General features: G+C 40.4%; 1 protein-coding gene across 2 annotated transcripts in view; it reads left to right on the top strand.

Annotated features, from left to right (window-relative positions):
• Positions 1–16062, top strand: part of DNAH11 (dynein axonemal heavy chain 11) — a gene marked incomplete at its 5' end in the record, with an annotated part of 386720 nt that overhangs the window by 11095 nt on the left and 359563 nt on the right. For both annotated transcript variants that reach the window (XM_080701838.1, XM_080701837.1), the window contains 3 exons: positions 18–229; positions 5867–6100; positions 8421–8588. In XM_080701838.1, coding sequence (XP_080557964.1) covers positions 18–229; positions 5867–6100; positions 8421–8588 — 614 coding nt within the window. The remainder of the gene's footprint in view (positions 1–17; positions 230–5866; positions 6101–8420; positions 8589–16062) is intronic.

Genomic DNA, 16062 nt, shown 5'->3' with positions numbered 1-16062 from the left:
GTTCTCTTTCCTTTCAGCTCTCCTCGAAGCCCAGGACGTGGAACTTCACCTGCGCCCTCTAAGCAGACACGTCCAGTGTCTCCAGGAGACGGAGCTCCCCCAGACCCACGTGCTCATCGCCCCATTATTTCATACCATCTGTCTTATTTGGAGTCATTCCACGTTTTTTAATACCCCTGCCCGGATGATAGTCTTACTACAAGAGTTTTGTAATCTCTTCATGGACCAGGTATGAAGTGTTACAAAATGGGAACAGTAAGAATCCTGCCGTGAGGTAGGTTTTATGGGACTGGTCGAGAGCAGATTCAGATTACAGTAAGGATGCCATTTCCCTTTTTTTGTTTGTTTTCAGAAAGGACTTTTAGGGTAACAAAAACCAGGTAATTTTTTTTTTTATCCCAAATGGCAAAGGGGTTCTGGAAATAAATCAAATATACTCAAAGAACAAGTTGTTGCTGGGCTTTATTTATTTATTTATTTATTTATTTATTTATTATTTTTATTTTTGCAGTACTGGGAATGGAAGCCAGGTGCATTCTACCTCTGAGCTACATCCCTGGTCCTATTTTTTAGTCCTTTTATTTTTATTTATTTATTTATTTTTTGCGAGTTTGGGGATGGAACCCAGGGGCATTTGATCTCTGAGCTACACCCCCTGCCCTATTTTTTATTCTTTGTTTTGAAACTGGGTCTCACTGAGTTGCAGAGGGCCTCACTTAATAGCTGAGGCTGTCCGCGAACCGCAATCCTCCAGGTCTCAGCCTCCCGAATGCTGGGATTACAAGCGTGCGCCACCACGCCCAGCTTAGTCGTTTTATTTTTTGAAAGAGGGTGTCATTGAGTCGTGAGGGCCTCACTAAGTAGCTGAGGCTTTCCGCAAACCATGAACCACGATCCTCTCTGCCTCCTGAATGCTGCAATTACGAGCATGCGCCACCACACCCAGCTTGCTGGGTTTTGTTTAACATCCAACCTGTCTTTAACGACATTTAAGGCAGCTTCCAGTCAAAGGCCGGAATGCATAGTACCTCCCCTGTGGCCCCTGTGCTGCTCTCTTTTGGTTTCTATGGGACACTGGCTAATGGAAAACTTTGGAAAGTGAAGTCAATTTAGGGAATTTGCCCCTCTAAAAAAGTCATCCTTGAAAAACAATCAAGCCACAGAATTGAACTGAAAGAATTCTGATCCACTGTTGATCTTTAAGAGTCTTTTATTATTTTCTTCCAATTGGACCCCCTCCCTCTACTTCGTCATCCTTTCTGTGTGAACTTTCATTCTTCCTATGTCTCTGGTGTCAGAATATTACATCATTTGAGAACTGAGAGATTCTTAGATGCCACATAACCCGAGATTCTTAGTCGGGAATGTGGCTTAGTCTGTTTAGGCAATATAATTAAATACTACAGGCCGGTCATGGTGATGCATGCTTGTAATCACACTACTTGGGAGGCTGAGACAGGAGGATCACAGGTTCGAGGCCAACCTCAGAAACTTAGTGAAATCTTGTTTTAAAATAAGAAATAAAAAGAGGAATGGGGGAGTCAAGTGTAGTGGTGCATTCTTGTAATTCCAGTACTTGGGATGCTGAGACAGGAGGATAACATATTTAAAGCCAGCCTTGGCAAATTTGCAAGGCTCTCAGAAACCTAGTGAGACCATATTTCCAAATAAGAAATAAAATCAGGCTGGGGTATAGCTTGGGGTAGAACCTCTGGGTTTAATCTCCAGTACTGTATATATATAGTACTATGTGTATATATATTATATATATATATATTATATATAATATAGTACAATATATAATATATATTGTATAAATATAATATATAATATAATAAATGTATAATATAGTACTACATATATATAGTACTACATATATATAGTACTACATATATATATGTGTGTGTGTGTGTGTGTGTGTGTGTGTGTGTGTGTGTGTGTAGCCTGGAGGGAGAATCCCTCTGGGTTTAATCTTCAATATCAAAATTATTATTTACTTTTTGGTACTGGGGATTGAACCCAAGAGCTTTCCTATTTTTATTTGGAAACAGGGTCTCACTAAGTTGCAGAGAACCTCACTAAGTTGCTGACGCTAGTTATGAACCTGTTATCCTCCTGTTTTAGCCTCCCAAGTACTGGGAATATGGTGTGTACCACCTTTCCTGGCAGGGAGTTAGGCTTTCAACACATGCATTTGGGAATGACAGGGTTCAAGTACTCTTCAGACAGTTTAACTGAGAATTAGAAGATGATGATGTGTGCTTAGTTTCCCTGAACAGTTGGGGAAAGTCAGACCAGACCAGACAAGAGGTGGGTAGACTTTCTGGTGTAGTTTCTGGGGGTGAGACTGAGTGGTTAAGTATCCCCTTGTCCTCATAAAGAGGTGGAGTGGTGTACGGAAAGGGCTTTGGACTCAAATCTAATTGACCTTTTTAAGGGAATTTACATTGACTACTCTGAGCCTCAGTTTCCATGCGTCGGTGGGGACATGTCCAGTCCACAGCTGTAATAAAGGTCAGAAGAGACAACAGCAAAATGCCCAACATGGTTTGCCGCAGCTCAAGAAAAATAAGTTCCTTTTTCTTTTTCATTCCAGACCTTGGACTTACAAACTTAATGTAACTGTGGACAGGAGATAACAGTTCAGTGTCTGCTATATTTTATCATTACCTCCTCTGGTTTTATTCTGCTTTTGTTCCTTTGCTGTCAAACTCTACTCTTCTCTGTTGTTAAGCAAGAGCTCTGGGCTCTAATGACTTGGAGCTCCCCTTGAAACACCACAATCCCTGTTGCAGGGTCACGGAACATGACCGCCACTTCTCCCAAGAGCTTTGTTAGGGACCCTCTTCTCTTGTCCAGAATCATCCAAACAGTTTCACTGCAACGTCCTGTCCTGTTGGTGCACCAACCCCAGAGGTGGCCTTTCATTGGTACAGGATGATTCAATTCCAGACTACCTTGAAACCTGCAAACTGATCATTTGAGCCTCTAGTCCTTGTCAACCGCCACAGTCTGCCAAGCCTCCTGAGGAAATATTGTAGCTTCTCTTCTCTTGTTCTTTAGTTCTGGCTTCTGCCCAAAGGTCCCATTGACCTGATTTTCTTGATACTCTGGGTGGCAGATTCTAGGCTTTTTAGTAAATCTGCTCAACATATTAAGGATCAAAAATCATCAACAAAGCCAGACAGAGTGGTACACGCCTGCAGTCCCAGTACAGGAGGTTCACAGGTTCAAGGCCAGCCTCAGCAACTTAGTGAAATGCTGTTTCAAAAAAGTAAAAATAAAAAATAAAGAAGTAAAAAGACTGAGAACGTGGCTCAGAAGTAGAATGTCTCTGGATTCAATCTTCAGTAAAGAAAAGAAAATCAGCAAGGAGCCAGCATTCACACTGGGTTCCCTGAAGAGCTGAACTTCACCCTCCTCTCCCCAACTGTTTGCTGTTTAACTTATTTTATATAGTTAACAAACACTGTATGCCGCTTATTATTTTGCCACGAGCTTTTAACCCTTTCACAAAATATCAAATATCAAATTCTTATAGCAAGACTACTATGGAGGTACTATTAGTAGCTTCATTTTATAATGGTCAGAGCAGGCAAATAGTGGTCTCAAGGTCACCGAGCTCCTAAGTAATGGGGGTCTTGCCCGTTATACTATGCGAAATATTTTTAAAGTTTTTATTTCTATTTGAAACATGCATGATGAACTAATAATGATTGTAAAACATTCTCATGTAAACTGTGTAACACTTGTGATAGTGGAAACAGCCTTGCAGCTCTGTCACCTTAAAACTCAGCATTTTTATTTATTTATTTTTTGTGTGTGTGGTACTAGGGGTGGAACCCGGGGGCTTTTCTACCTCCGGGCTATATTCCCAGACCTATTTTATACTTTATTTGGAAACCGGGTCTCACTGAGTTGCTGAGGCTGGCTTCAAACCTGTGTTCCTCCTGTCTCAGCCTCCCAAGCACAGGGATTACAAGCGTGCGCCATCATGCCCGGCACTTCTCAGCATTTAAACATTTTTCTTCACTGGGCGTGGTGGCGCACGCTTGTAATCCCAGTACCTGGGAGGCTGAGACAGGAGGATTGCTCAGGTTGGAAGCCAGCCTCAGCAACTTAGTGAGGCTCTCAGCAACTTAATGAGACCCTGTTTCCAAATAAAATATAAAATGGGTCTGGGAGTGTAGCCCGGAGGTAGAAAGCCCCTGAGTTCCATCCCCAGTAACACACACACACACACACACACACACACACACACACACACCAGTAAATAAACATTTTCCTTCCCTTAGAACTCCTGCATACTTATATACTCCATCACTCATACAAGTTTACTAGCTTCTTGAAAAATGATTTTTGTCATTGTTGCATATCTAGGTTGTCCCCAGCCTTCTCTATTATAAATATCAGGCAGAAAAAAACTTTATATAAAAATCCGTTTCTTTGCCGGGCGTGGTGGCGCACGCTTGTAATCCCCGTGCTTGGGAGGCAGAGACAGGAGGATCGCGCAGGTTCGAAGCTAGCCGCGCGCGCTGGCGTAGGAGACCCTGTTTCCAAATAAAAATGTAAAAATAGGTCTGGGAGTGTAGCCCGGAGATAGAAGGGCTTCCAGGAACCCCAGTATCAACAACAACAACAACAAAAAAAATCCGTTTCTTTAACTTGGACCCAGTTATCCTGATCTTGATCAAAGGGTAAAAACCTTTCATGGCTCTTCAGCAGTGCTTATTATTTACAAATTATTTTCTAAAAGGTTATATCAATTTCATTGTTATCAATATGTAAAAAGTTTTACTATAATCTGTTGACTTTGATTATTACCATTTCTAAAGCTTGGGTCATTTGTGTATTGGGTATTTAGCAGTACCATATAGTTTTTAATTACTGTCTTGCACATTTGTGATTGCATATTCAGTATACTTTTTATAATTGCATTTCTTCATGTATTCTTTTACTTTGGTTCCATGAATTTACTGATCTCGGTGTTCTAAGGAAAACTGGACGTTGTTTAATTTGTTATGTATTAGGAGTCATATTCTATGATATGTATTAAAAACCATAAACTGCCATTGCTCATAGCTCAATGCAGTGTTTATTTTGCTTACTAGTTTTAATTTTTAAAAATTGCTAATACTTATATTGGATACATTTCCTCTATATTTTAGCTGAGAAGCCAGAGATGTTGCCTTGCCTCAATTTTTTTGATGACCTGACTCTGGTCACTGGGGAGGTCATTTTTCCTCTATCCCCCAACTGGGAGGGTCCTAGACAGTGGTCCTAAGAGTATCTGAGCTGTGCTCCATGGAGTTACTAGTTTTTTCTCTTATTTTTTCTCCTTCTCTTTTCCTTTATGAAAACTAGCTAGATTCTATGTCCTTTAATGTTGCTTAAGCTCTCAAAGGAGAAGTTTTCTAACCCCCCAAAACCCATGTTTTCAAATGACCCTGTACTACCAGGTAAAGCAGCAAAAATTTAAAAGCCCATGTTTTGACAGCTTTTCCCTACAAGCTTGTGTATTTCTTTAAATAAAAATATGATCATCCAGGATATTTACTGGTAAGAAAACTCAGGATAACATTCGGATTATGCAGTTATCATATAGATGAAGATTAGCAAAATTGTAGTCATTGCTAGAATGTATAAATCCAGAAAAAAGTAGTGTCTCCTGTATTATTATTCTAATTTATAAAGTATGTCATTCAAACCCTCGTGTCGGAGTTTGTAGAATTTGTGCATTCTTTCTCACAGCATAGCCGACCCAGTTCTAGACATTGTTATTTAAAAGTGATTAAGACAGATGTTTACAGTAAAAGAAAAAAACTATTGACTAGTTTTGTTCGTTTATTCTTTCATTAAATTCTAGGCAGTAGCGTACCTTTCACCCGAGGATCTTTTGAAAGGAGAAATTGAAGACTCCCTGGAAAAGGTGCAGGTGGCAGTTAACATCTTAAAGACTTTCAAAAATTCATTTTTCAACTACAGAGAAAGATTGGCAAGCTTTTTCACGGGAAATAAGGAGTTCAAACCCTGGGATTTCCACTCTCGTTTGGTGTTTTGCAGATTTGACAAGTTTCTTGACCGTTTAATGAAAATAGAGGTATTCATCTATTGACTTTATTCACATTTCAGATGAAGTCAGAAAGCTTTTCAGAAAGCTCATGGGGCAGTTTATTCTACGTCCTAGGGGGAGGTTTCCTTTCTTAGTAATTTTCATAAGAAGCTTATGAGCTCAATGCTCTAATGATAGAAGAATGGTTTTAAAAGCCTTAATTTGGCATTCGTTTATTTACTTACTTATTTATGGTACTGGAGATTGAACCCAGAGGCATTTGTACCTCCACACTACACCCCTAGCCCTTTTTATATATTTTTTTGTTTTGAATCAGGTCTCACTAGGTTGTTGAGCTCTCACTAAACTGCTGAGGCTGGTCTCAAACATGTGATCCCCCTATCTTGACTCCCAAATACTAAGATTATAGGCATGTGCTCCCAAGCTATCTTTTATTTTGATTCTGTTATCACAGTGAGTATAAGTAACCCTCTTTATATGTTAGTGACTCTTGACTTATAATTTACCAAGCTCCTGGAAGAAAGTTGTGAATCAGGAAGAAGTAACAAAATTCCTTTTTTTATTATACATTCAAGAGGAAACATATAAAACATAATTGACATGAAGATTACATACCTAAAAAACCCATTTGCTAATTTAAAATAATCACACTATCTCTTAGTATATAAATGAACATATATAATATATAAATATGTACTCTAATAGAAATACATCATAGGTGGTATTAAAACACTCATAAAATAGATAAAAATGTGGAAATATGTGCTTTGTATAATTTTTTTTGTGTGTATGGTGCTTCGGATTGAAACCAGGGTCATTGTACCTCTAAGTTTCCCAGCCCTATTTTTTTTTCTTTTGGTGGTACTGGGGGTGGAACCCAGAGGCTTTCTACCTCCGGGCTATACTCCCAGATCTTTTTTTATATTATATTTGGAAATAGGGTCTTACTAGGTTGCTGAGAGCCTCACTAAGTAGCCGAGGCTGGCTTTGAACCCGTGTGATCCTCCTGTCTCAGCCTCCCAAGCGCGAGGATTACAAGTATGCACCACCACGCCCGGCTTCCCAGCCCTATTTTTTATTCTTTATTTTGGTGGTACTGTGGATGGAACCCTTCTCCGGGCTACACTCTCAGACCTATTTTTAAATTTTATTTTATTTGGAGACAGGGTCTCTTAAGCCAGCAAAGCTGGCTTCGAACCTGTGTGATCCTCCTGTCTCCGCCTCCCAAGCATGGGGATTACAAGCGTGCGCCACCACGCCCGACCCTTTTATTCTTTATTTTGAAATAGGGTCTCCCTAAATTGCAGAAGGCCTCACTAAGAAACTGAGGCTGCCCAAGAACCTGTAATCTTCTTGTCTCAGCCTCCCAAGTACTGGGATTACAAATGCCACCACGCCCATCTAAAAATTTTTTTGAAAAGTACCTAAAATCACCTGGGGGTAAGCATGGTCCCTCTGTAATCTCAGTACTTGGGAGGCTAATACAGGAGAATTACAGGTTTAGACCCCCTTCAGCAACTTCTCAAGATTTTCAGTAACCTAGTGAGACCCTGTTTTAAATCAAATAATATGAAAAGTGCAGGAGGTATAGTTCAGAAGTATAAGCCCCCTGTGTTCAATCCCCAGTACCCCCTACTATAATACTTAAGACCCCCAAATTGAGTGAACACATATAAACACAGGTACACATACACACACACACACACACACACACACACACACACACACTCACTCACACTTGGCTAAGATTTTTTTAAAAGTTTGAACTGAAGACACTGATTTATTTTGTAAAGTTCTAACAATTTGGGGCTTTATTGTTATAAGATTTATTGAATTTTCTTCAAAATTAGAGATTTATGTTTTGAAAATTCTCATTGTTACTGAGTCTAAAATGTCTCTTAAAGTCTCTTAAATGTCTGACTAAGGGCAATTTGCACGTAGCTTTCATAAAAGTCCCTTGAGCTCCCTTCCAACAAAGGAGCTGGCTCATTGCAAAGTGTAGGTGGCTGAGAAGATGAGTTTGGATATTACCTGGGATCTGACTTATGATTAGGAAGTTACAAAGTTAGAGGAGTCATATGTGTAACTATGATAAGTTAGAGTTGCCTGAACTGTGAGATACCTTCCATTAAGTATGAAAATTGGAGTGCGATTTTTAAAAGCTAGCAATTACTTTGTTCAATTAAATAAATGATATTTATTTTTTGTCATGGAAAGTGTCCATTGATGCATTGATTCTGGATGTTTGAAAATGTTCTTGATTTGAAACTTTCAAATCATCTTTTCCTGCTCAAGATAACAGAAAGGGTCTTTAACGTGTTTTTGTTGTTGTTGTTGTTTTACAAAGGATGTATTTGTCACCATACTGGAATTTGAAAAGCTGGAAAGACTGGAATTTGGTGGGACCAAGGGAGCCATTTTAAATGAGCAGGTCCAGCAGATGAGTGAAGAATTTGTGGAGCTCTGCAAAGTTTTTCAACAGAGCACTTATGACCCATCTGATTGCGACGACATGGTAATATCATACCTTTGCAATTTTGTTTCCTAGATTCCTGTCATTTTAAAGCTGAAAAGGAGGGTAGGTCACAGTGATAAGAGCTGCCATCCAGTTTGGCCCCCACAGGACCAAAAGAGGTTACATGTCTTGCCTGGAGTCTCTTCACTACTTGGTGGTAGATGAAGGAGCAGAACTCAGGCCTTTGTATTTTCAGTTCAGAACTGTTTCTGACATAACCAGACCTCAGTGTGGACTTTGTTCTTTGTGCAAGGTGAAAAGGAACTTTCTATTAATCACTCATTTGGGTCTGATTATCTGATGTCCACATAATTTGTTATATTTTAGCCTTTTCCTGAATTGCTGGAGAATTTTTTGGTTTGTTTAACCAATTGGTTTCACTCCTTTTGCTGGCCTATTACTATGATATATGCTATTTCGCATCGTTTTTGTTATTTAGAGCTATTTATAATTTCTTATTTTCAGCCTCAGGAAACAGGAGGAAGCTCTCAGACTTAAGTTGCTTCTGTTTGCTGTCACTAGTCAGGAAGTTACCGTGAGCACCCCTGTAGCTGTAGAATAAAAATAACTTCATAGGGTTTTGTCAAAAGCAGTGAAGCTGAGTGAAGAAAAAGAATGTGGCTTTTTAAAAAAAATATGGAATGTGAATTTATTTACTCTTGTGCTTCTATTTGGTGAATAACTGCATATTTAAAATGCACAAGTCATCATGTTGGTTTTATAAGGATGTAGTTAGTAAACTTAATTCCTCTGAGTTGTACTAAGTTTGGGAAAGGACAGTTAGTAAGAATAAGAAGATACTGTCAGCACCGGGCGTGGTGGCGCACGCTTGTCATCCCAGCATTTGGGAGGTGGAGACCAGAGGATCATGGTTCTCGGACAGCCTCAGTGACTTAGTGAGGCCCTTCGCAATGCAGTGAGATCCTGTTTCAAAAATAAAAAGTCTAAAAAATATTAGGGCTGGAGGGTAGCTCGGAGGTACAGTGCCCCTGGGTTCCATCCTCAGTACCTCAATAAAGAAAGGAAGGAAGGAAGGAAGGAAGGAGAGAGAAAAAGAAAGGAAGAAAAAAGAGAGAAAGAAAGGAAGAAAGAAAAGAAAGAAAGGAAAGAAAGAAAGGAAGGAAGTAAGGAAAGAAAGAAAGAAAGAAAGAAAGAAAGAAAGAAAGAAAGAAAGAAAGAAAGAAAGAAAGAAAGTAAGTGCCAGGCCAAGTGACCCCTTCTGAGCTGGTACCCTATAATTTGTGAAGAAGTAGGAAGAACTAGTGACCAAGATTCTGAGCTCACCCTGAGAGCCTTGTGTGATGTGTGGAAGGCTTTGCTGAACTTTCTGCCCCAGGAGCCAGAGGCATAGCCTACGTGAACGAGACAGGGGAGGAGCAGGGCACGGAATGCACAAGGCCTCAGGGACATTTGGGTAACAGGAGAATCAGCTCTGCTCACACTTCAACCTGCCAGGGCTAGAGAACTTGGCCAGCTTTCTCTGGTGTCTCTGCCTTGGTGTCCCTCCTGGGTCTGCCTGCACCTCAAACAGTAGGAGCAGAAAACCCAGAAGTCGGCTAGGTGTTTGTACTTTGGAGGCCCGTTTACCTTTGCAGATGAGGGTGGCAAGGCCTCCGTCTCCAGGTCTGGGTTGGAGACATCAGCCGCCCTCCCCTGAAGGTCTCCTTTGTCTCTCCTGTCCCATCTTGCCTTTGGATGGAATCTCGAAGCCCCTCAACGGTGATCATTCCTTGACGTTCACACATGAATTCATAAGAATTTTACTTACCTGGTGTACTTATGTTGAAGAAGACCTTTACTGTTTTGGATAAGTGTTGTCATTGTTGCCTTCAAATATTACGTCTGGTGTTTATTTTTGCTTAGTAGGCTATTTGTTTTGGTGTTTTTAAGCTAGCTCATTGTATGTTGATTTCATGGTGAGAGATGTTGGTGGTTTTGGTATGCGTTGCATGTGTACACACATGTGAAAGCATGCCACCCCATGCCCCCCCACCTGCACACGCCCTCATTTGCACAGGTGAGTGTGTTCTGACCAGCTGTCCTGAACTTTGTTATATAAATGGTTTAAACACCTTCCAGTAAATTAAAGAAATGATCACTGGTAATTTGCTACTTATTTCTCCCTTTGATCAGTCTCAAGCCCATTAATCAGGCTTTTGGCCTTAATTTTGTGGTGAAAGCTCTCTCACTGTGGTGATCTGTGTGCAGATGTACCTGTAAAAATGGTTTGGGTTTCTATTTCTAATAAAGAATGTAAAGGCTATGTATTATTTGTGTGTGTGTGTGTGTGTGTGTGTGTGTGTGTGTGTGTGTGTGTGTTACTGGGGATTGAACCCAGGGGCATTCTACCTTTGAGCTGTACCTTCAACCCAATTTTATTTATTTTTTTGAAACAGAGTCTCACTAAGTTGCTGAGGCTGTCCTCAAACCTGCCATCCTCCTGTCTCAGCCTCCCAACTATAGGGATTACAAATGTGTGCTACCATGCCTGGCTTTCCTACTTAAGGTATTTTCTTTGACTTCTTCCTAAGGGACCATTTGAGATCTAGACAATCATAGGGAGAGGCTTATTTTCTTTGTTATATATGTTTAGCATCTAATCTGGTGGTATTAGACTCATAGCTTTTCTTAACTGTCTGTGGTGTTACTTAATTAAATAAAATTTCTAAGATTACCAAGTGAGGACGGTAGCCATTCTTCTTGAGGGGAGCCCGGGACTCCTGCTAGTTTCTGTTAATTGGGGCCAACTCATTTTCTGAGTGCTGGGCATTGTGCTGGGACCTTCAGGTATGTTCCTGCTAAATTCTCACTGTAACCCTGAGAATGGCCTCTCACACAAATGACAGGTTAAGTAAATGCCCCAAGGCTACACAGTTCCCAGGTGTTGGGACAGAGGTTCAAACCCAGGGCTCTTGTCTCCAACCCCCAAGCCCGGCACTCTTTTCTTTTGGCTGCTCTCTGTATTTACTCCCCTCCTTGCATCTGCACTGAGATGGGGGGATGCGTTGATGTGGGTACTCACTTGAAGCATCTTGGATGGGGCCTCTCAGGTTGCTGTGTCTGTTTCCTTGATAGTTTTCAGTGCGAAGGTTGATCCAGGTACCTAACCCACCATCATACTGGTATCTAAAATACATCTTTAAAATATTAATTTGTACTGGTTTATATTCTAATTCCTAATTCCTAGGATGAGTCCAGTGTCTTGTTCTCATCCATGAACGATTCTTTTACTACTACTATATGTATATTTTTCTGATTTATAGATTTTTAAAATAAGTCATCTATAGGGTTTTGACATATTTTGCCTGCTTTTTTTCCCCAAGCTATTATTTTTTTTTTGTGGCACTGAGCATTGAAAGCAGAGGCATTTTACCTCTGCTCTAAACCCCCAGACCAATTTTAATTCTTATTTGGAAACAGGGTGTCACTAAGTTGCAGAGGACCTCTTTAAGTTGTCCAGGCTGGCTTCGAACCTGCGATCCTCCTGTCTTAGCCTCCCAAGTACTGGATTACAAGCATGTGCCACCACACCCAAGGTGAAGTTTAATGTTTACGAGCTTTACTTATTTTTGGCAGGAAAATCTACAAAAAGATTTAGCCCCTTTCTTACCCCATGACCTTTCCTCTTAGCTTACCATCACTCCTCTCCAGAGATTTCTCTATTGTGCGTTTCTTTTAAAATGTTCAAGAGAGCTTTGGTGCCTATAATTACATATACGTGTACTTTTTCTTTGTTTTCTGGTTTTGCACAAGTAGCTTCCTCTACACGTCATTTTTACCTTGCTTTTTTATTTTTTTGTGGTACTGGAGATTGAACCCAGGAGGAGCATTCTACCTCCAAGTTATACCCCCAGCCTGATTTTTTGTTCTTTATTATTATTTTTTTCTCTCTCTTAAATAAGAGAAGAGAGTATGTGTGGTCTGGGGAAGATGTGGGATCAGGCACTCGGTAGCGATGAAAATTTTTTTTTCTTCGCGGGTGGGAGGGGGGGTTGCCTAAGGGTGCCCAGGCCGCGCACACCCACCCTCCCGGGGTTGGGGCCATGTGGCCAGGACCTCTGAGGCCTGTTCTTTATTTTTGAAGCAGGGTCTCACTAAGTTCCAGAGGGCCCCACTAAGTAGCTGAGACTGGCCACAAACCAAGATCCTCCTGTCTCAGCCTCCCAAGTACGGGGATTACGAGCATGTGCCACCATGCCCGGCTTTGCCTTGCTTTTAACACTTAATACATTTTAGCAGTCCTTCTGTATTACTGCACTAATAACACTCTTTTTTTTTTTTTCAACAGTTGGATGTTACTCAATTGAATTTATGGATTACAGTGTGTGCTATTTTCAGATGTTATTTGTGGTAGTAAATATAATTGTTTAAAAATTTAGTTAGAAATTTTGGCCTCTGGAAAGGTAGAGGTGTACTTTTCCCTATTCTTCCTACTAAATAAAAATAAAACACTGGCCATTATATTAAAAAACATAATAAGACTCTGAAAAGTAAAAAGAAAGCAGATTTGCTAAGAATTTTGGGCCCCAAGAAACAACACAATGATGAGTTTCCTGGGTTGAGGCGACCTAGACTCCTCCCTCCCCATCTGGATTGAGTCTTCCATCCCCAGTCCTGCTGTTTGGTGTCAGAGATGACTAAGGAGGAGCCATGAATTTTATCCCTGCTGGCCAGGAATAGGCCCTACTCTCTGTGGTTTCCATGGAGACTGCAGGGATTCTTGGATCTTCTTCTTCACCCAGTAGCATCCTCATCCTACTGGGCTGGTGTCAAAGGAAGCTTGGTGGACACACCATGGCAGAATGATAACGAAGACAGGTTTACTCTGGTGTTCATAGAGACAACATGGGGAATGGGACCGCTCACCCCAGAACAGCTGTAGCTAGGAGTCTCCCTACTCTTGGGCATTAATAGATGCTGAGTGGAGAACATGAACTTTTGTCTCCACCTGTCAATAAGGAGACTGGAGCAGTATCAGAGAAATCCAACAAAAACAAAAGATGTAAATAAGAATCCAGAGTCTCGGAGCAATTCGAAAGTGTCCAGATTGCAACTAAATATTGCTTGTTATACAGTGAACTGAACCAGGAAGATCTGAAAGGAATGCCAAAAAGATAACCAGTCAATTCCAGCACCAAGATAAGAGATTTTGAAGTTATCTGACAAAGATTCAGCACATTTGCAACAAATAAAAAAAGCAGTAGTAAAGAAATAAAACTTTACAGAAAAGAATAGAAGATATCAAGAAGAACCAATAGGAATTGTAGAACTGAAAAACAGAATAATTAAAATATAAAGCATAGTGACTGGACTCAACAGCTGAATGGAAGGATGGAGGAAGGGATCAGTGAACTGGAAGAGAGAATAATAGTAATCATCCAGTCTGAACAAGAGAGAGAAGACACTGGAATAGCATAAATGCTGCCTCTGGCTATCTCTCTGACAGCAGAGCTAACCTTGTCATCAGTTGTAGACAGAGGGAGAATAAAAAGGGGCAATTGAAAGAGTCCCAAAGAAATAATGGCCCCAAACTACTCAGTGGGGGAGAGAGACACAAACCTGCAGATTGAAATGAGAAATCAATAAAAGAATGATAACTCCAAGGATAAATTCAGAGGGACCTATATCAAGATAATTTAATTAAACTCTTGAAAACTAAAAATAAAGAAGGCAGTAGAACAGAAACGACTTTTCACCTACAGGGGAGAACAAGTGGTATGACAACAAATTTCTTACCAAAAGCCATGCGGGCCAGAATGAAACAGCAAGATATGCTTCAGGTGCGGAGGAAGAGTCTGCCAATCCAGAATCTCTACCCAGTGTAAACATCCTTCAGAAATTAAAGAGACACCAAGAAATAACCAGGCAAACAAAACAAACAAAAATTCAGCCGGGCGTGGTGGCACACGCTTGTAATCCCCGCGCTTGGGAGGCGGAGACAGGAGGATCGCGCAGGTTTGAAGCCAGCCGTGCTGGCTTAAGAGACCCTGTTTCCAAAAATAAAAAATAGGTCTGGGAGTGTAGCCTGGAGGTAGAAGGCCTTCCAGGAACCCCAGTACCACCACCCAAAAAAAAAAAAAAAAAAAAAAAAAACAACTAAGGGGATTTGTTCCTAGCAGACTGATCATAAAAGATGGCTAAAGGAAAATTTCAGCACAGAAAGGAAATGATAACAGAAGAAACTTTGGTGTATAGGAAGACTATGGGAAGAGTCTCTTCAGTTTTCTAAATTATGTTTGATGGCAAAAGAAAAAATTTTAACATTGATTTGAAATCTATTTAAAACCATTACATTATAAATGGAAGAGAATAAGGAGGTCAAAAGAAAGGGATAACGTTTTTCTTCCTTTAAAAAACTGTAACAAGAGCCAGGTGTTTGTGGTGGCACACATTTGTAATCCTCATTCTTGGGAGCTAAAACAGGAGGATTGCACAGGTTGGAAACCAGCCTCAGCTACTTAGTGAGGCTCTCAGCATCTTAGTGATACACTGTTTCCAAATAAAATATAAAATATGTCTGGGAGAATAGCCCGGAGGTAGAAAGCCTCTGGGTTCCACCTGCAGTACCACCAAAAAACAACCCCTGCCAAAAAAAAAAAAAAAAAAAAAACAACAACCATAAAACCAAAACAAAAAAACTGTAACAAAGTATACATTACATAAAATTTACTATGATTGATGGATTATGGTACTGGGGATGGAACACAGGGGCATTCTGCCTCTCAGCTATACCCCCAGCCCTATGTTTTATTCTTTATTTTGAAACTGTTTCACTAAGTTGTAGAGGGCCTCCCCTTTGTAGCTGAGGCTGGGCAAATCCTCCTGTCTCAGCCAAGTACTGGGATTACAAGTGTCTGCCACCATATCCAGCTAAAAATTACTATTTAAATCATTTTAGAGCCGGGCGTGGTGGCGCACGCTTGTAATCCCCGCGCTTGGGAGGTGGAGACAGGAGGATCGCGCAGGTTCGAAGCCAGCCGTGCTGGTGTAAGAGACCCTGTTTCAAAAATATAAAATAGGTCTGGGAGTGTAGCCCAGAGGAAGAAGGGCTTCCAGGAACCCCAGTACCACCAAATAAATAAATAAATAAATAAATCATTTTAATTGTACCATTCAGACATTAAATACTCTCACAATGTTGTAAAATCATTACTGCTATCTAATTCCAGAGCTTTATCATAATTTTAGATAGTAATTGTCTTCTCATTAAATAGTAACTCCTCACTTTCCCCTTCCTTGGAAACCTTCATTTTACTTTCTCTCTCTATGGATTTGACTATTCTGGGCACCTCACATATGTGGAATATAATATTTGTCCTTCTGAGATTGGCACATTTCACTTAGCTCAGTGTCTTCAATCTCATTGATGTTGTGGCATGTGCGTTTTTTAAAGGTTGAATTTAATATTCTATCGTATGTATATATCGCATTTTACATGTTGTTTTTGGGTGGGTACTTGGGTCTCCTGGATTGC

The sequence above is a fragment of the Muscardinus avellanarius genome (genome assembly GCF_963383645.1).
Source record: "Muscardinus avellanarius genome assembly, chromosome: 9".
NCBI lineage: Eukaryota > Metazoa > Chordata > Mammalia > Rodentia > Gliridae > Muscardinus > Muscardinus avellanarius.
This window is presented reverse-complemented; position numbering and strand designations above follow the sequence as displayed.